Source organism: Rutilus rutilus (assembly GCF_951802725.1).
Source record: "Rutilus rutilus genome assembly, chromosome: 9".
Classification (NCBI taxonomy): Eukaryota; Metazoa; Chordata; class Actinopteri; order Cypriniformes; family Leuciscidae; genus Rutilus; species Rutilus rutilus.
Genome location: NC_140223.1, coordinates 19194581 through 19214443, shown reverse-complemented (window position 1 = coordinate 19214443; position 19863 = coordinate 19194581). Strand labels below are relative to the sequence as shown.

Genomic DNA, 19863 nt, shown 5'->3' with positions numbered 1-19863 from the left:
ATAAGTGTTACGATGTGGTCAGCAAGCACAAGACGAATGAGATTCAAAAACAAAACAGGCTTTATTAGCATAATCCAAACGCTCTGAATGACCATGCAGGAGAATAACACAAACCACACCTTGCATAAAAGAGAACTGACCAAGAGACTGAGTCATTGAACCTTTCATTCATTGGTCATTTTATTAATGAAACAAGGTGTTGAAATTATTTGAACTATGAGCGCACTTTACAAGACTCAACCAACGACCAATGCATCACTGGGGTAATGCTTAAGCTGATGCTTCACTTCATAGAGATCAGTGGCATTGATGCATTGTCCAGTGCTGAGTTGATCCCACCGCCGTTGCGCTTGTTGCCAGCATCGCCGTATTACACTTGCACACTCTACTCTGATGGTTGGTTGAAATCATATTTATTAAATAAATGTATTAATTTCCATATTAATTAAATTTTCTGTAGTTTTTTCTTTTTCTGTTGTGTAAATTCATCCCCTTCAGACCACCAGTGCTACAACCATACACGTGCAGATAGGCGTCTTTTGGCCATTTTTATGCGAGCGTTGAAACTAGCAGGTTTAAAATGTGTCTTGTAAACTTTGCTTTGTCCCATTTAATTCCTCTCCATCTAGCTGTATTTTAATGCAAAAACTCATCTGATTAAATGCAGATTAACTTCCTTTCTCAAATACAGAGCTGCCTGGTTAACGCCTTGATTACTTTATTTTAAAAACATAATTTTTCGTCTCTATTTTAGAAGTCATAGTTACTGGGAATTCCTTTTGATGTGCTCCCGGTTTCAGTTAAGCCCATCAAATCCTTTTAAATGGTCTGATCTGTGGAACTCTCCCCTACACATACAGACAATTAGAGTACATATGAGTTTTCTCTGTGTGTGTCCTTGTGAGTACAACTTAATTCACACCAAGGACACTTCAATGACTGAGACATTTTTATCACAACGTAAAACACAGCGTGCCCAGCTGCAGAGCAGACAGTAATTACAGTAATCATCTGCACTGTAAGCCTGTTGAAAAATCTGATAAATGTGGGAAATGTGGCTGACTTAAAGGGATATGGAGCGTTTAAGTTGACTCAAAAATTATGGCTTACCTAAAATGTTGTGACAGAATTAGACCAGAAAGGCAAGAGCCCAAATGGACCATGTAATCAGCATTCCTCCCTGTATCCCTCATGTCAGGTGTGAGATAAGCACAGGGCTATCATAAAAGCCTGGAGCTTTATTAAATCCTATCATAGGACGTCTGCAAAGCTTAGCCTGTTTGATTGACAGAGGTGGAGCAGTTGTCAGGAGATATGGACATTGCAACAGATGTCCTAACGTTGAGTGATGTCATGCAGTCCAGCGACAGCATCTCCTAAGGACACCTAAGTGGAATTGGCTGAACTAGTCATATCTCAGTAGGAGGTGCCATCACAGATGTGTTTGTTACTTTAAGTTGCTGGAAGAAGAACACTACACTTTGCCTACTTTTGATCGATTAATAGTCTGTTGTTTTGGGCAAACCGGCAAGTAGACGCCAGGCTGAAAATTGATTGTTTCATTTAGGATACGTACAACCAAATCTCACAAAAACAGTTTGCACCTGATTTCTGGATTCAGATGAATTGTCTTTTAATTCATTAAGGTTATGGAGCTTGATCTATCGGTGGTGATGACAGGTTCATTTAATGCATTATTGCATTTTTATTATAAGGTCATGTTAAGGCTACACTAGATGTTGTTTTGAACGAATGGTGGTTAAACAAATGAATGAAATATGCACACCAAACTAGAGGGTATAAAAAATAAAATGCATATTATATCATTTTTATATATGTATAATTGTACATTTCTACATTATTTTAATTGCTAACATAATGTGTGGTCTCTTGCCATTTTCTCAGTCATGAAAACTGAATGACTCTTTTTAGACAATAGCCACTTTGGTTTTGTGGACACAAATTTTGAAAACTAAATCTCTTCGGGTTAAATCTGACTGAAAAACTGACGCCCCTGAACCACTGAGTTCACTGAATAATTTTTTGTCAATTTTCTTTTCTTTAGGAGGAATTTGGAGGCTTTACCACAGTCAGTGACAACAGAAGAATACACAGCCCAGGAAGGACGTCAATAGGTAAACTATCTCTTAAATCTCTTAATTGTGTATTCTTTAGGAGTGTAACAATACACTCATGTTACGAAACATCCGTGTTTACTTACAGTATGTGCGTTGTATATCTTTTCATCATATAAAGCCATCGTGTCTCTTCAGAAGACTTGGATTTGGATTAGACCAGTCGATTGATTATTTTTACGATGGCTTTATGAAATTTTTTTGATCTTAAGTTTTAGAGGAATTGACTTTAAATGAAGGGATACAAATCTCTCAGGTTTAATAAAAAAGTTAAACGAAAATATTTCAGGTTTGAAACAGGGTGAGTATATGATGTCAGAATAAAAAAAAATTGGTGAATTATACCATATAAATAGTAAATACAATAAACTGAACCTTGGATAAAACTAACGTTATATCGCAAATCGTATTGTCTACATCAACAATATGTATTGTCGCATTTTTATTGCAATATCTAAATATAACAATGTATATTGTTACACCCCTAATATTTTTTTTCTCCAAATGTGTTGTAAAATAATTTTAATAAAAAAAATTTAATTGGAACCTCCTATGGTCTAACTTGCTATTTTGCTCAATTGTAATTGAGATGCTTTTAAGTGTAAAGAAATGTTGTGCTTGTTAATGGAGTTTTTTCTTTTTCTTTTTCTTTCTGTCAGGTCCAGTTACACCGGAAAAGAAGCCTAGAGGACGTCCTCCTAGGTCTCTAGCTGCACAAAGGTTTGCCACTGGTATTGAGACAGCTCCTTTGCCTGTCGCCACAGCTCCTACAGAGAAGGTAAAACGACCACCAGGGAGGCCTCCTGGCACTGGAGAAAAAAAAAGAGGCCGCCCTCCTGCTTCTGCCAGCCAGAGGAGCTGGCAACAGAGTGGCCATGCGCTGCCTGAAGATGGTAATGACACAGCATTGGAGTGCAGCTCCAGTCCTGCACATCGCAAGGATGGTGTGGAGGACGAAGACAAGGAGAAAAGGCAAACTCCGCTTGGGTCTGGGCACCATCAGGGTTCTGAGGCTAAGCTTCTCAAAATCAGCCGAGAGTCCAAGATGTCCAAACCAAAAAGACTGCGGGATATCAAACTGAGCCCTCTGAAGTCTAAGCTGAAGGCCATTGTGAAGAAGAGTGTCCCAGTTCCTGGTGTGCAAAGACGGAGACGGGGCAGGCCGCCTTCTGCTGAGCGCCTCAAAGCTGAGGCTGCTGCCGCTGCTGCTCAGGCTGCTAACGCCGCCTCGGTCCTAGAGATGTCTACCACAGCATCTGGGACTGCCAAACATAAGGCCTTCAGGGTTCGTCGGGAACAAGATTTGGGTGCCTGCTCTCCACATGATCTTAAGCTAAGGGCTTCTCATCCTGCTGATGAATGCACTAGCCCAGATCCCCATGACTCCTCTACAACAGTCAACCCAATGACTCCAACTAAACTCGGGAGGCCGTTAGGGTTACGTCAAAGCCCTCGCCATATCAATCCTGTGCGGGTCGTCCCTCCCTCCAAACGCACTGATGCCACTATTGCAAAGCAGCTGCTGCAGCGGGCAAAGAAAGGGGCCCAGAAGAAGAAACTATTGGCAAAAGAAGCTATTGGCACCCAGGGAGCTGCCAATCCTGAGGTTGGGAAGCACAGGAGGCGAACGCAGCTAACAAACATCAGGCAGTTTATCATGCCTGTTGTGAGCACAGTGTCCTTGCGCATCATCAAGACTCCAAAACGGTTTATCGAGGATGAAGGCAGTTTCAGTACTCCACCAACACACATGAAAATTGCTCGATTGGACACAGCAGCATCTGCCCCAGCACCTCAACCCATAGCATCACCCTCCCCAGCTCTGGTTTCCACAGCTCCTGTCACAAGTGGAACCACTGCCACACCCGGGGCTGGACCTGCTGTTGACTCTCTCCTTCCTCCACCACCTCCTGTCCAAACTGGCAGTGCCACTGCCATTGCAGCTAGTCTCCTTAACAGCAGCTGCAACAATAGCACTAGCAATGGGCGCTTCAGTAGCAGTGCTGCATCCTGTGGCTCCAGCGCTGTTTCGCAGCATTCCTCTCAGCTCTCTTCTGGTGAGTCGTCTCGCTCCAGCAGCCCTAGTCTTGATGACTCCTCCTGTGATTCCCAGGCCTCTGAGGGCACCCAGGCCCTTTCGGAAGAGGGCGATCATTCCCCTGCCTCTCAGGGAGAGACGGAGGCCAGCATGCACCACACCTCGCACCCACCCTCACCACCATCAGAGCCGGAGCCAGACCATGTTGTGTTGATGGAGCACAGCAGACGGGGTCGCAAAACTCAGAGTCATCGGAGGGGTGCTTTAGTGGCACGTGGTAGGGGCAGCCTGATAGGTGGAAGGAAACAGGTCATCATCAGCCCAGTCCCAGGGGTTTCACAAGCTGGATCTCAACAAGCCTCTTCCACTGCATCGTTGTCCTCTTCCCCACCACCTCCTCCTCTTCTCAGCCCTTCTCAGCCTCCCCAGGCAGCTTCATCCAGTGCATCTGAGCATCACTCCCATTCTCCGTGGATGATGTCACATTCCATTGCCCCTTTTCTGCCCACCCCTCCAATACTTTCCAGCTCTCATGACAAGCGTCGCTCCATACTACGAGAGCCCACTTTCCGCTGGACGTCTTTGTCATGTGCAGAAAATAAGTACTTCTCCTCTGCCAAGTATGCAAAGGAGGGCCTTATCCGCAAGCCAACTTTCGACAACTTTCGTCCTCCTCCACTGACCGCTGAAGATGTGGGACTCTTGCCACCAGGGCCTGGTGGAGGTGGTGTTGCACCAGGAGGATTCCCAGCACCTGGTGGCACAGCTGGGACAGGTACCAGACTTTTCTCCCCCCTGCATCATCATCCTCACCACAATCACCACCCGCATCCCTCATCACGGATTGAAACGCCACACCAAAAGCGCAGCCCACTACTACGTCCCCCTTTCTTCACCCCGAGTCCGGCTCATTCCCGCATCTTTGAGTCTGTCACCCTCCCATCCTCCTCAGGGAGCAGCCCTGGCTCTCTGTCTCCCCTTCAGGTCTCACCAACGTCAAACAAAAAGAGAAAGGGGTCTAGATTCTCACGTGGACAACCCAGGTCACCTTCACACTCAATGACTACCAGGAGCAGTCAGTCAGGAGTTCAAACAGGGAAGGCCTCTGAACAATCCATGATTAGCAGTTCTGTTCCCTTAAGCGTGGCTGGAAATTCGAGCCCATTGCCTGGAGTCGCAGTCAGTGCACTTGCAGCCAGTGCCTTAACTCAAGCTTCTTTCAGCGGCTTCCCTTCAGGCTCTATTGGTCTTACAAGCCACGGAGTTTCCGATGGGCGGCGAGCAGCAGGAGGTCTCGGTGTGAGTGGGAGTTCTGCTTCATCTCCACAGCTCTTCCCTCTTTTTACCCCCAGTCCTCAAGGATCAGGTGGGGGTACTGGAAAAGCAGGAAGGGACCGAAGTGTTTCTGCTACTAGAGACACGGGTACAAAGGAGAAGGACAGGGAGACGGAGAAGAGTAGAGAGCGTGAAAAGGAAAACAAAAGAGATGTAGGGAAAGACTGGGATAAAAGGGGGAAAAGCCTTCCATCAGAGACTTCCCCCAATTCTACATCCAGCCTATTTGCGGTGGAGGCCAGGGACATTGAAGAGTCTCTCACCCATAAAAGGACACCGGGTCGAAAGAAGTCAGTCACAGTTGACTCTGGTGCAGAGGCCTCCCCAAGCGACTCTGCAGCAGTTCAACCTGTTGGGGCCTTGTCATCCAAGGGTCGTCTGGCCAAAAAAGGCAGACCTTCAGAGAAGATTGAAGCGGAGGGAGTAGAGAGGGAGAAGGACAAGGAGAAATTGAGTGCTCTTACCCAAGCGGGGCAGATGGGAAAACCCCCTGCAACCACATCTCTGGGCTCCGTGTTAGCTCGTGCTGAGAAACAGCCAGTCACAGACAGGCGCGTTGCAGGACTGCTGAAAAAAGCTAAAGCTCAGCTCAATAAGTTAGAGAAGAGAGATTTACAACCTGCAGATCAACCCAAATTACCGGTTTGTCCTCTTTTCTTGTCACCTTTTCTTTGGAAAATGTTCCTAGGTTGTTTTTCTTAAATGCTCAAAAGGTCATTTCCATTTGTTTGTCCTGTCCAGGGTCAAGAGAGTGACTCCTCTGAGACGTCAGTCCGTGGTCCACGCATTAAGCATGTGTGTCGTCGTGCAGCTGTAGCTCTGGGTCGCAATCGTGCTGTGTTCCCAGATGATATGCCTACCCTTAGTGCCTTGCCATGGGAGGAGAGAGAAAAGATCTTGTCTTCCATGGGAAATGATGGTGAGAAAACATCTTAGAACTAGTTTGATTTTGTTGAAAAAAGTGACATTGTTTTTAAATCTTTAATGATATATTTGAATAGACAAATCATCAGTGGCGGGATCAGAGGAGGCGGAGCCACCCACACCTCCTATTAAGCCAGTAACGAGGCAGAAAACTGTCCATGAGGCCCCACCCAGAAAGGGCCGGCGCTCTCGACGCTGCGGGCAGTGTCCAGGCTGCCAAGTCCCAAATGACTGTGGGGTCTGCACCAACTGCCTGGATAAGCCCAAATTTGGGGGCCGCAATATTAAAAAGCAGTGTTGCAAGTGAGTGTGAAATTTTGTTATAAATATAATAAATTGTGGGTTTCTGAACCTTTGCACCCTAAAATTGCCTGTAAACATTTGTGTTTGTCATCACAGAGTACGAAAGTGTCAGAACTTGCAGTGGATGCCGTCAAAGTTTCTTCAGAAGCAGGCAAAAGGTCTGTTTTCTCAGAATACCTTATAAGTCAGAGATGCTCTTATATTTCAATTAATTGTCTGTTTGCATTGAATTCAGGTAAAAAGGACAAGAGGAGGAATAAATTGACTGAAAAAAAGGATTCCCATCATAAATCCCAGTGTTCTGAATCAAGCCCCAAGCCAGGCCCCCCTCCAAAGGATGACCCTCCCCATAAGAAAAGTGAAACTCCACCACCTGCACAGGGAGAGGACAAACAAAAGCAAACGCAACCTTCATCACCATCTTCACCAGCTGTCTCCCCAAAGGACCTTCTGCTCTTTAGTGCTTCTGACGACCCCAAGCAATCTCAGACCCCTTTGAGCTCAGCCTTTAGAAAGGATCGGAAGCAGCCCAGTTTTTCACCCACCTCCCTGCACGCTGCCCCATCTTCCCCACCAGCACAGTCCCAGCAGTCCTTGCAGCAGCAAAGCCAAATGCCAGCAAAAAAGGACGGTCTTGCAAAGTCCCAGCCCACTGAGCCCAAGAAGAAATCTCAGCAACAAAGTCAATCCAGCTCTGCAGCAGACCCAGGTAAAGAGATGAGAATATTTACGAACTAATACTAATATTGCTAACTTAACACAGAGGGTGTCCATTCCTGCTCCTGGAGGGTCACCTTCCAGCTGAGTTTAGCTCCAGCAATAATTAAACACCTGAATCAGCTAATCAGGGTCTGGATCACCAGAAATTTCCAGGCCGGTCTGTTGTAGCTAAATTTTTCAGGAAGATGGCCTTCCATGAGCAGGATTGGACACCCCTGACTTAACATAGCCTTAATGTTTTTGTTTTATGGTCATGTCATCTTTTAGCATCCGAAGCAAAGCTAAAGAAACAGACCTCTCGATGTGTTCAATCACTCAAGCCTAAACCAAAAGAAAAGGTAAGCAGATCTTGCAGACAGATTTGTATTCTTTTTTTAATGTCATAAACTCTTTTTGCGAAAACAGTTTTGTCTCTTGCCTCTTCCCCCTATGAATAGTGGTTGATTTTCTTTGTGATGTTGATAATCCTGAGATTCAGATTCATAGCACAAATGTGACCCGTGCTGGCAGAAGGAGTCGGAATGCACACAGGATAATTTCGAGCTACAGGTTTTCACAAAAAGTAGTTCAATGAGCCCTCGTCTAGCGATCCCAGTGCTCCAAATAGCAATTAAACATCTAAAAATATCTTTATTTGTATGTTTTCTGAGAGTAGTACCTTTCCTTTGTCCATGAAAAACTCTTACTCGCTCTGACTGACAGATCCGACGCATATGCACAAAGACGCGCCATAGACAGCGCGCGGTCCCGATATACACACATACACAGAATTACAGTATTTCAAAACATCTGTCTTGGCGAGTATTCACACAGACATTATCTGTTGTGTCTTGGGTGAATGTTTGGTTATCTGTTGGGGAAAAACATCTGATGTGTAACATTATTTTAGATCCGTGCGATTAAGTAGGTTTTAATATAAAGGCTGTCTCTTTTACATTACATTACATTAACATTAATGTTAATCAAACAATTGTGGTATCATGGGAAAAAAAGTTGAATATATTCTATAATAACGCTATAGATATATAGGAAATATGTGGTTTTGACTTGGTGTGTGCCAAATTTGGTGTTATTACCAGGGATTTTAAGATATGGTTGCTAGGTGATTTTTGTTTTGGAACCTTCAGAAAACTTAAACTTGATTTTTCTCAAAACTGACTTTGCGGACTCTATCGACGTCAAACAGGTGTAGCTCAGTACTTTTTTGTCTGATTCCAACAAATCATACATTATTTGAAGGAAGAGAGTGTGAAAATAACTCATTTTAGAAAATTTGCTCATTGTGACTTGTTTTGCCAGCACGGGTCACAAATGATGCCAAGGTCAAAGGTTCAATTCCCAGGGGATGCACATACTGACAAAATGCACCTTTAATACACTAAGGCCCAATCCCAATTCTATTTTATACCCCTTCGCCTACCCCTAACCCTTCGCCTACCCCTTACCCTTGCCCCTTGAAACAGAGTGTCAAGGCGTAGGGGTGAAAATATTCCCCTAAGAAATGGGACACCACTACTACACCGTTTCATTATATGTCGTCGCTATATATATAGCGCCTACGTCACAGGAGATGCGCCAATGTTTATCACAAACTTCCAAGATGCCGTCGTCAGCTGTAGTCTTGCGTGAGTTACAGCTATTTTTTGCATTTTTCTTCTGAAGTTCGCAGAAAACAACGGAGATGACGATATCTTCGACGCCTAATGCTGCCGCGTTCACACCAAACGCGAATAGAGCGGCTGGCGCGAGTGATTTCAATGTTAAGACGCGTTTAAGCGCGTCTGGAGGTCTTGCGGCGCGAATGAGGCGTTTAGCACCGCGCCGGTGGATGAGAATTCGCCTCATTCGCGCGTCCTCTTCACTTCAAACTGCTTTTTACACGCGTCATATTGTTAACGAACTTTAGCGGGTTTTTTTGCAACCGTTTCTTTGAAGAACATGACCGTAAATATGAACACAAGATTGAATGTGACAAAGAAAATGATTATTGGCAGTCATGTTGCCTCTGTAGCCGGTGTATGCAGGTACATTTCTCATACCCCTTCGTTTGAAGTGTGGTCCCGAAAAATCTTCGTTTCAAGGGCTATCTGGCCCTTCCCCTTACCCCTACCCCTCCAACCAAAGGAGAATTGAGACAACCCTACCCCTTCACGGGAACGCGCAAAACAGAGGGCTAGGGCCAAGGGGTAGGGGCAAGGGGTGAATTGGGATTGAGCCTAAGTCACTTTGGGTAAAAGCATCTTGCATATGTCCCAATGTAATATAAATGGCATTGTTTACAGGAGAAACAGATACCCAAACTAGACAGCAGTACTTTAAACTCCCAGAGCACTCCTTCGCCTGGGGGCACCGCCAAGCAGAAAGCGCCCTGCGATGGAGTGCATCGAATCAGAGTTGATTTCAAGGAGGACTATGACATTGAGAATGTGTGGGAGATGGGTGGGCTCAGCATTCTCACCTCTGTGCCAATCACCCCGCCGGTGGTGTGCTTTCTTTGTGCCAGCAGCGGTAATGTAGAGGTGGGCTGTCTTTTGTTTGTAATTCCAGTCTCATGAATTGAAGGCAAAAAAAAAAATTATGAGATGTGTTCTTATGGTTTGTCTTCTTCAGTTTGTTTTCTGCCAGGTGTGCTGTGAACCCTTCCACCTCTTCTGCTTGGGGGAGACAGAACGCCCCCATGAGGAACAGTGGGAGAACTGGTGTTGTCGTCGGTGCCGCTTTTGCCATGTCTGTGGTCGGAAGTATCAGAAAACAAAAGTAAGACTTTATATTAATTTACATTTTTGTCACGATATAGATCAAAGATGCTTTAGAATCTAGCTATGTCTGCAAAAATGCATTACAAAAAAGGTAAAATTTAAATAAGACTAATAGAAGAATTACTATGCAAGTAACTCAATGGCAGGTATTTGTTTCAAAGCTTTCTCCTAAAGTAGAAAATGTAGTATTTCAGAGTCTCTGATCATGGGAATAATAAAGTGCTTCCAATATCAACAGAAGGGATTTTTAAAAGACACTTTTGGAACAGAGGGAGGAAAGTTTTAAAACATCCAGATTTAATGGAATCTTTTTTTTAACACACTACTGTAAACAGAATAAGACAGATTGATATTATTCTTAAAGAGTTTATTTCACACAATGCTACGTTATATGACCATCAGATCTAAAAAGGTTGTAACATTCTGATGTAATGGTTAAAGATGAATAAAAAAGTTGAATACTCAAAGCATGAGTCCGCTCGGATCAACGATGAATGTCTTCATTTGGTATTTTCTAATGAAAAGTAAAAAATACATGTCATCTCACTGGAATGATCATTTCCTTTCGATAAATGTAATAACTGAGCCCCTAGCCACTCCCAAAACCTTCAGAAATGACTAATGCTTAATACCTTGATGGAATCAGAACTAAACATTTTATTATTTCCATCATCTAGCAGCTACTGGAGTGTGACAAGTGCCGAAACAGCTATCACCCTGAGTGCCTGGGACCCAACCACCCTACCAGACCCACCAAGAAGAAAAGAGTCTGGGTACTTACACACTCTCAATCCTAGATGTCTGTAACATCTGTTATTTTTGCTACATTCTCCCATAATTATTTTTCCTTCTGCCACAGATTTGCACCAAGTGTGTGTGCTGCAAGAGTTGTGGAGCCACCAAACCAGGGAAGGCCTGGGATGCCCAGTGGTCACATGATTTCTCTTTGTGTCATGACTGTGCCAAAGTCTTAGCTAAAGGTCAGTGCTATACATCCTGGATGTTTATTGTATGTTTCTAAACTATCACTTAACTGTGTAATCAATGTTTTTCTTCTCCCAGGCAACTTCTGCCCACTCTGTAATAAGTGCTATGATGACGATGACTGTGATAGCAAAATGATGAAGTGCAGGAAGTGTGATTGCTGGGTCCATGCCAAATGTGAAAGTTTAACCGGTGAATCATCTATTATTCTCAACATCTCTTATCTGTCTTGTGGCATTACACCATGACATTCAACTAATAAAAGTGGTTGCTTCAGCTTTAATGTTAAAATATTAAAAATATATATTAAAATTGAAAATTTCTCACAATATTACTGTTTTTACTGTAGTTTTGGTCAAATAAATGCAGCCTTAAGGAGACTTTTTTTAAAAAACATTTAACAGACCGACCACAACTTTTGAATGGTAGTGTAAGTATTTAGTTAAGATCTGATCAGTTCTAACATGGCTATGGTTATTAAAGATAAGGTAGCATTCTAGATTTTGGGTGTTTCTGTAATACAGCACTATATAGGTAATCTTTCTCTTTATATATTTAGATGATATGTATGAGCTCTTGTCTAACCTGCCTGAGAGTGTGGTCTACACCTGCACAAACTGCACTGAGCCCCATCCCGCTGAGTGGCGGGCCGTCTTGGAGAAAGAAATTCAGAAGTCCATGCGGCAAGTTCTCACCTCCCTGCTCAACTCCCGTACATCTACGCACTTGCTTCGCTACAGACAGGTGAATTGCCATCTCCAATCCTAGAAGTTCTCACCAGCTATGTTTTCACCACCAAACTTAGTGATGGCACTATCTTCTTTGTCTCAGGCGGTTATGAAGCCACCTGAGTTGAACCCAGAGACAGAAGAGAGCCTTCCCTCACGCCGTTCCCCAGAGGGCCCTGACCCCCCTGTGCTGACGGAGGTCTCTCCACCAAATGATTTGCCTCTCGATTTGGAGTCTGTGGAGAAGAAAATGGATTCTGGATGCTATAAATCAGTGGTAAGAGTTTATAAATATGTCCTTTTTGAAACACTTTAAAGCAAAAAGCTTTTATCTTTCTATTCCTCTTTGAAATATTACCTGCTGCCTTTTGAGCCTCTAATGCAGCAGGGTTCATATACCGGTCAAATACATGTGAAGGCCAGGTGTCAATTTCTGCTCCTCTCTTTCAGCTGGAGTTCAGTGATGACATTGTGAAAATCATCCAGACAGCCTTCAATTCAGACGGAGGTCAGCTAGAGAGCAGGAAAGCCAACAGCATGCTCAAGTCTTTTTTTATCTTGGTGAGGAAAAGCTGGTGGACACAATTCTGACAAGGGAACATCTTGCAGTCCTACATTATTGTTTCTGATGTCACTGTTATGTGTTACAGCAAATGGACCGAATCTTTCCATGGTACAAGGTGAAGGAGTCCAAATTCTGGGAGACGTGCAAAGTCTCTTCTAAGTGAGTCTTTCCCATGCATCTAATGATTTGTTTCAATTTGTTTGATTCTACATTTTGACTTTGAATCATTCTATTTAAATTCTTTGGTCAGAAACAATTTTCAGAACTAAATTCAGGAACAAACTGTTTAGTTTGGTGAATAGTGGGACCAGTTAAGCTAGTATGAGCATCGAAAACAACCTCACTGTCGAGTGTCTGTCTATTCTTTGCTCTCTTCTGGAGCAGAACTATCACCTTTCCATAGGGAATGCAGCCTGTATGGTCTAGTTCCATTGTTTGAGGTCGACAGGCAGTGTCACATTTCACATGGGTGCTTTGACAAGTCTTGTGGTTGGCATTTGGTTTGCATGTTTGTATACTTCATTTGTTACCATGAATTATTAAGAGTGCAAAGGTTGTGTGTGTGTGTGCGCGCGCATGCCTGATTTTGAAAAGTGTCTTTAATGAGAACAATGTTTATATTATTTAATTTTGCAATTATTATATTAACTTTGTCTTTTTATTTATTGTTATTTGCCCTTTGCCACTTTTCTTTCTATTGCATACTTTCCTCCTCTCACTGCCGTTGAGCACCTAGGCAATTTAGTGTATATTTATGTGACATTGAACATTTTTAAAGGGTACTACTGTAAAAACATAGAGTTGTTCATATGTTAGGTAATTTAACAATGTTGTGTAACAAAGACATGACTAACAAGACAGTGTTGTATCTTTGCAGTAGTGGACTGCTTCCCAATGCTGTTCTGCCCCCTTCTTTGGATCACAACTATGCCCAGTGGCAGGAGAGGGAGGAGATAGCCAGGGCTGAGCAGCCTGTGCTCATGAAAAAGATCATCCCAGCTCCCCATCCTAAAGCCCCAGGAGAACCCAATTCCCTGATGGCCCCCACACCACCTCCTCCTCCTCCACCCCCCATGCTTATCCATGGTGAGAAAGTTGCTTTAAAGCACTATAAAAGCTAACATTTAAAGGAACTACTTGTGTGGTACATACTGTTAGGAGGCAAATAACTACATTCTATTTCATTCTGATTATTTTTCAGTTCAAACTAAGTTAAAGTGTATGTAGATAAGTAACACAGGAATATTTCTTTTGATTTCAGACCACAGCCCGGAAGACAGCCCTGTGATTCCCCCTCCTCCTGGTGTTGGTGACAATAGACAGTGTGCGCTTTGTCTGAATTATGGAGATGAGAACACAAACGTGAGTAATCACCAACCAAAAAGAATACATTAGCATGTATAGATATGGATTTTTAATTATACTGTATTTTAATTTTGATTTGTAAGACTTTGGGTAATCTGTTTTCTAGGACTGTGGGAGACTGCTTTATATTGGCCAGAATGAGTGGGCCCATGTGAACTGTGCACTGTGGTCAGCAGAGGTGTTTGAGGATGTTGACGGTGCTCTCAAAAATGTCCACATGGCAGTCGGCCGTGGCAAACAGCTGGTACACGATTAACAAACACGACACATGGCTTTGATTGAGTTACAGTGCCATAATACACATTTATGTAATTTTGTTGCCGAATAAGCCTACTAAAAAGGCTATAGGCAAAAAATCTTTCCCCACCCAAAAACAGATTGCATTATGCTTTGCTTTTTCAGCAATGTGAGAACTGTCACAAACCCGGAGCTACGGTGAGTTGTTGTCTGACCTCCTGTACCAACAACTACCATTTCATGTGTGCACGTCAGAAGCAGTGTGCCTTTTTAGAGGACAAGAAGGTTTACTGTCAGCATCACAGAGATCTTATAAAGGGCGAGGTAAGGAATCATGCATGCATCAGTAAGCAAATTATGGTTTTGTATATTTGTTGTGAAGTGTTGAATTTATTATAAATAATAAACCTTTTTTTAAAGGCGGTGCCAGAGTCTGGCTTTGAAGTGACTCGAAGGGTCGTTGTGGACTTTGAGGGAATCAGTCTGAGAAAAAAATTTGTTAATGGGCTTGAACCAGATAATATCCACATGATGATAGGTATGTATGTCTTTGCACTGTGCTTGCTATTGATAACTAATAAACAAAGCGCTCTACATCAAAGTGAAATCTCACTTTTGTTTTGGTCAGGGTCTATGACCATTGACTGTCTTGGTATGCTAACTGAACTGTCAGATTGTGAGAGGAAGCTGTTTCCTGTGGGATACCAGTAAGTCTTTGAAATTACAGTGTTGTATTTCAGTAAACATAAGATATAAAATGAAATGACCATTTGATCTATTTACACAGATGCTCAAGGGTCTACTGGAGCACTCTAGATGCCCGTAAGCGATGCGTTTATAAATGTAGAATTTTAGTGTGCCGCCCCACGATGACCGAAACGTTCAATAACAACACAGTAGCTCAAGAGGAGAACCACACAGTTGCTCATAGTCCTCCACCTGTTTCATGTAAGTAGATTTAGATTTATTATAGTCCTCATTGAGTCATTTTGTTGGCGTTTGAAAAACTGATACTTATTAAACATTTCAGCTGAAGTGGATGCTGCTTTGCCTGGACCCACAGATTCCATAAAACCATCAAATGTGCCTTCCACACCGAAACAAAGGGTTTATTTTAGGAACAGACACCCCAGCTACCCACCATGTAATCGTTCTCCCTCAACCAGACCACTTCCCTCCCCAGGTAGGAGTTACTATATACAGTATTTATATTGCTTTATCTCCTTTATTAAAAAAGTTTTTTTTTTTTTTTTTAAACGTTGTTCAATGTATTTTCTCCCCTTTAGATGGTTTTAGTAGTTTAGCCCATGAGATTGTGACTGTGGGGGACCCTCTGCTGAACTCCAGTCTACGAAGCATCGGATCTCGTCGACACAGCACTTCCTCCATCTCCACTCAACAACCTAGGCAAAAGCTTTTCTCCCCTCCACAGGGAGGCACAGGATCCATTCAGACAGGCAATTCATCTGCCCCTTCCCTGTCCTCAACCTCTAAGGAACCTTTACCCAGGGACACAGAGAAAGGAAGAGTACCATCTGGAGAGAGATCTCACAATCGAGAGGCAAATTCAGTAAACAGCGGAGCACAGCGTCGAATCGGTTTTGGTTTCATTGAAAGAATAGATTGTAATAGAGAGGCATCCAAAAAGCAGTCTGATGTTGAGAGTTTGAAGTCATCGCAACCAGCTAGCGTAAATCAAGTGTCACCACCTCTCGGAACTGCAGTTTTGACAGGACATCAGAGAGGAAGTGGCAGTTTAAAAACCGAGAAAGGGAAACAAGCCACTAAAGATACTGACCTACCAGCTGGAGCCACTTTTATGTCCAGTCATCCACTCGCCACTCTTCCAAAAGACAAAGCTAATCCAATCAAGGAAGGAAATGTGACATCAATGGCTGCATCAAAAGACTCAGGAAAGACTGGGTCTCTGCAATCGGTTTACAGCAAAAGTGGGAGTAGGAAGTCTCATGACTATGCGTCTGGCCCAGCTGCGAAGCCTCTCTGGTCGTCTGGTACCAAGGTGGGAGAGGAAGAAATAAAGCGTGGCTTCCAGGCAAGTGCTGCCGTGACTGTTAGTCATGGAACCTCTAGCACCAAAGAAAAACACTCCAAAGTCAAAATGAATGTGAGCAGGGATGTTTCAAAAGAAAGAAAAGAGACTCCTCAGAACCGAAACCCAGTTCTCAACAGCAACTCTAAAAGCGGTAATGTCAAAACACAAGGTCAGGGTCCACCTCCTCACAACATTAGCAATAAAGACACCGCACTGAGCAGCAACACGGGATCTGGTACAGTGGAAGTTAATAAATTGGATCAGAAGGAAGTGGAGAAACCATTAAAGTCCAAAGAGAGATTTAGCTTTGAGAAAAAGCATAGTTCAGCCATGGATGCTATTCAGCCGAAAGCAGGAGGCGAGAGAGGTATTAGACCACAACAGGTACACCCTAAATCAAGCAAAGAGGTTACTCCAGTGGTGAAGAAACAAACTGAGAGGCTGCCTATATTGTCTCAGAAAATGGATCCAAATGGTACCAAAGCTGTCAGCATATCCCCTAACACAAACACTTACACTTCTGTTACCCCTAGCAACCAGGGCCCCCAAAGAAGGTCCTCCCGAGCAGTGGTTTTCTCCCCATCTGCAAGTTCTGAAAGCTCTGAATCAGACAGCCACATCCACCCAGATGATCCTGAGGAGCATCTGTTGGATCACCAGTGTGCTGATGATGGGGAGGACAATAATTTAGAGGACGAAGGCAGCATCGATAAGCACCACGAGGAGGATAGTGATGGTTCGGCAGGTTCAGCAAAACGCAGATACCCAAGGCGGAGTGCTCGTGCTCGATCGAACATGTTCTTTGGGCTAACCCCTTTCTACGGTGTCCGGTCGTATGGTGAAGAAGACCTACCCTTCTACAGAAGTGGTGAAATCTCCATGAAGAAGCGGACTGGGAGCAGCAAGCGTTCAGCTGAAGGACAAGTCGATGGGGCAGATGATATGAGCACATCATCTTCAGCAGACAGTGGAGAAGATGAAGAAGGAGGAATTGGTTCAAATAAGGACACGTATTATTACAACTTCACACGCACCATAATAAACCCCAACTCTGGTCTTCCATCTATTGCAGGTATTGATCAGTGTTTGGGAAGAGGGTCACAAATCCACAGGTATTTGAGAGACCAGGCAAAGGAGCATGAAGATGACAGTGATGAGGTATCAACAGCTACCAAGAATTTGGAGCTGCAACAAATTGGCCAGCTGGATGGTGTGGACGATGGTTCTGAGAGTGACGTTAGTATAAGCACTAGCAGCACAACCACAGCTACTACTTCGTCCACACACAAAAGCTCAACAAAAAGGAAGGGTAGAGAAAGCAGGGTAGAGAAATCAACCATTGACTCAGGGAAGGAGGCAGAAAATAACACAAGTGGTAACAGTCGTGAAGGTCGTAAAAATCAGAAGGATAACTGTCTTCCATTAGGGAGTGTGAAAACACAAGGACAAGACCCCCTTGAAACTCAGTTGTCACTCACCACGGATCTCCTCAAGTCTGACTCTGATAACAACAACAGTGATGACTGTGGTAACATCCTGCCTTCTGATATTATGGAGTTTGTGCTCAATACTCCTTCAATGCAGTCTTTGGGACAGCAGACAGAAGCTCCTTCTGCTGAACCATTCTCTTTAGATGAGAGTTATGGGGTGGATGTTAACCAAAGAAAGGACATGCTTTTTGAAGATTTCACTCAGCCACTGGCCAGTGCTGAACCTGGCGAGAGTGGGGTGAACACCTCCATTGCTGTAGAGGAGTCATATGGTCTTCCTCTTGAGCTGCCCTCAGACCTCTCTGTGTTAACAACCCGAAGTCCCACCGTAAATAATCAAAATCATGGCTCATTGATCTCAGAGACCCCCGACCGTACTATGTTGGCTCTGGCCACAGAGGAATCGGGAGTCGAGAAAATTGGGAAAAAACAGAGAACAGGGTCCACTGTATCCAGCAAGAGCCCACAGGACAGATGTACTGATTCCCAGGTTCCGGAAGGTCACATGACCCCAGAGCACTTCATTCCTGCACGCATCGATGGCGACCATATCACAAGTCCTGGAGTAGAACCTGTGGGAGAGACTGGAAACCGAGATCTGACGAGAACTACTAGCACACCAGGTCTTCCCAGCTCACCCACCTTGCCTCTCCAGAGTCAGAAGTTCATCCCTGCTGCCACTGTTAGCTCAGGTCCCACTCCAATTGCAAGCTCTGCTGTTCAAGCTACCGCCTCTCAATTGAAGCCTGGCCCAGAGAAACTGATAGTGTTAAACCAGCATCTGCAGCCACTCTATGTATTGCAAACTCTTCCCAATGGTGTATCCCAAAAGATCCAGATTGCACCATCTGTTAGTGCAACAGGTGTCATGAACACTAGTACCCCTGTTTTGACAGGCCTCAGTGGTAGCATCTCCACCTCTCAGTCCATTTTTCCTGCTGGCGGCAAAGGTTTAGTGCCTGTACCTCATCACCCACAAATCCATGCATTCACAGGCACCTCTCATACTGGTTTCCAGCCAGTCATTCCTAGCACCACATCAGGCCTCATCATAGGAGTCACTTCCCATGATCCCCATATTGGTGTGACAGAAGCAGGACATAGGCATGATCATGCTCCTAGTGTTGCTATGGTATCTAGTGCTTCCTCCATCACCCCAGCTCCGACTATGCTCCCCTCTGGACATGGCAAGAAGCGCCTAATTTCTCGTCTTCAGAGTCATAAGAGCAAGAAACAGGCGCGTCCAAAGACTCAACCCACACTTGCTCCTTCTGATGTTGCGCCCAATATGATAATAAATTTGTCACCTTCACAAATTGCTGCAGGAATCCCTGCTCAGACAGGCCTGATGGAACTTGGGACTATAACTGCAACTGCGACACCTCATAGAAAAATTCCTAACATCATAAAACGCCCAAAGCAAGGGGTAATGTACTTGGAGCCTACTCTCCTTCCACAGCCCATGCCTATTTCAACCACAACTCAGTCTGGCATATTGGGACATGATTCCTCAACTCACCTGCTCCCATGTACTGTGTCAGGGCTCAACCCAACTCAGTCCGTTTTGAATGTGGTGTCGGTGCCTTCCAGTGCACCTGGAAACTTTTTAGGAGCAAGCTCTGTATCGCTGAGCGCCCCAGGCCTCATTAGCTCAACTGAGATCACAGGATCTATAGGTAACCTCCTTATTAACCCTCACAACCTGAGCCTTCCAGAGCAACAGATGGTTCTTCATTCAGGAACCCCAATGATGTCTCATCTTACTAATCCTGCCCAGACGTCCATTGCAAGTAGCATCTGTGTTTTCCCCCCAAACCAAAGCATAAGCATGTCTGTCAACCAGCAGGTGGAGAAAGGAGTCTTGGCAGATAAAACCCTTGACCCAAATGTCAGTTCAGCTGGTCAAGTTGCTCTTGCCCCTAATCTAATCGCTCAAGAACTGAACAAAGGTCATGTCGTTGGCGTCCTCACTCAGAGCTCACGAACCTCTCCCATCTCTCGACCACCACATCAGCAACAATCCTCAAAGTTATCTGCTGGAGCAGCCTCTACAACTGTTGGGAAAGGAAAGCAAAAGGCTAAAAGACCTCGACCAAGCCCAGATAAGAGCAGTGGAAAGAAACACAAAGGACTTCAGTCAGATACACCAACTGTTGACGCATCTGCAATCCAATTATCATGTTTTCCAGGGTAGGAGTCTGAAATTTTATAATGCATCTTGCTTATT

At 44.2% G+C, this 19863-nt stretch overlaps 1 protein-coding gene across 1 annotated transcript in view; it reads left to right on the top strand.

Annotated features, from left to right (window-relative positions):
• kmt2a (lysine (K)-specific methyltransferase 2A) overlaps nt 1–19863 on the top strand; it is a 30153-nt gene that overhangs the window by 6595 nt on the left and 3695 nt on the right. The window contains exons 2-26 of the mRNA XM_084418935.1: nt 2066–2135; nt 2795–6150; nt 6250–6427; nt 6510–6735; nt 6832–6893; nt 6971–7444; nt 7723–7793; nt 9738–9974; nt 10066–10212; nt 10892–10987; nt 11074–11194; nt 11277–11390; nt 11758–11942; nt 12030–12203; nt 12377–12487; nt 12577–12650; nt 13369–13577; nt 13753–13853; nt 13963–14100; nt 14259–14417; nt 14514–14631; nt 14722–14800; nt 14881–15041; nt 15124–15276; nt 15380–19826. Coding sequence (XP_084275061.1) covers nt 2066–2135; nt 2795–6150; nt 6250–6427; nt 6510–6735; nt 6832–6893; nt 6971–7444; nt 7723–7793; nt 9738–9974; nt 10066–10212; nt 10892–10987; nt 11074–11194; nt 11277–11390; nt 11758–11942; nt 12030–12203; nt 12377–12487; nt 12577–12650; nt 13369–13577; nt 13753–13853; nt 13963–14100; nt 14259–14417; nt 14514–14631; nt 14722–14800; nt 14881–15041; nt 15124–15276; nt 15380–19826 — 11261 coding nt within the window. The remainder of the gene's footprint in view (nt 1–2065; nt 2136–2794; nt 6151–6249; nt 6428–6509; nt 6736–6831; nt 6894–6970; nt 7445–7722; nt 7794–9737; nt 9975–10065; nt 10213–10891; nt 10988–11073; nt 11195–11276; nt 11391–11757; nt 11943–12029; nt 12204–12376; nt 12488–12576; nt 12651–13368; nt 13578–13752; nt 13854–13962; nt 14101–14258; nt 14418–14513; nt 14632–14721; nt 14801–14880; nt 15042–15123; nt 15277–15379; nt 19827–19863) is intronic.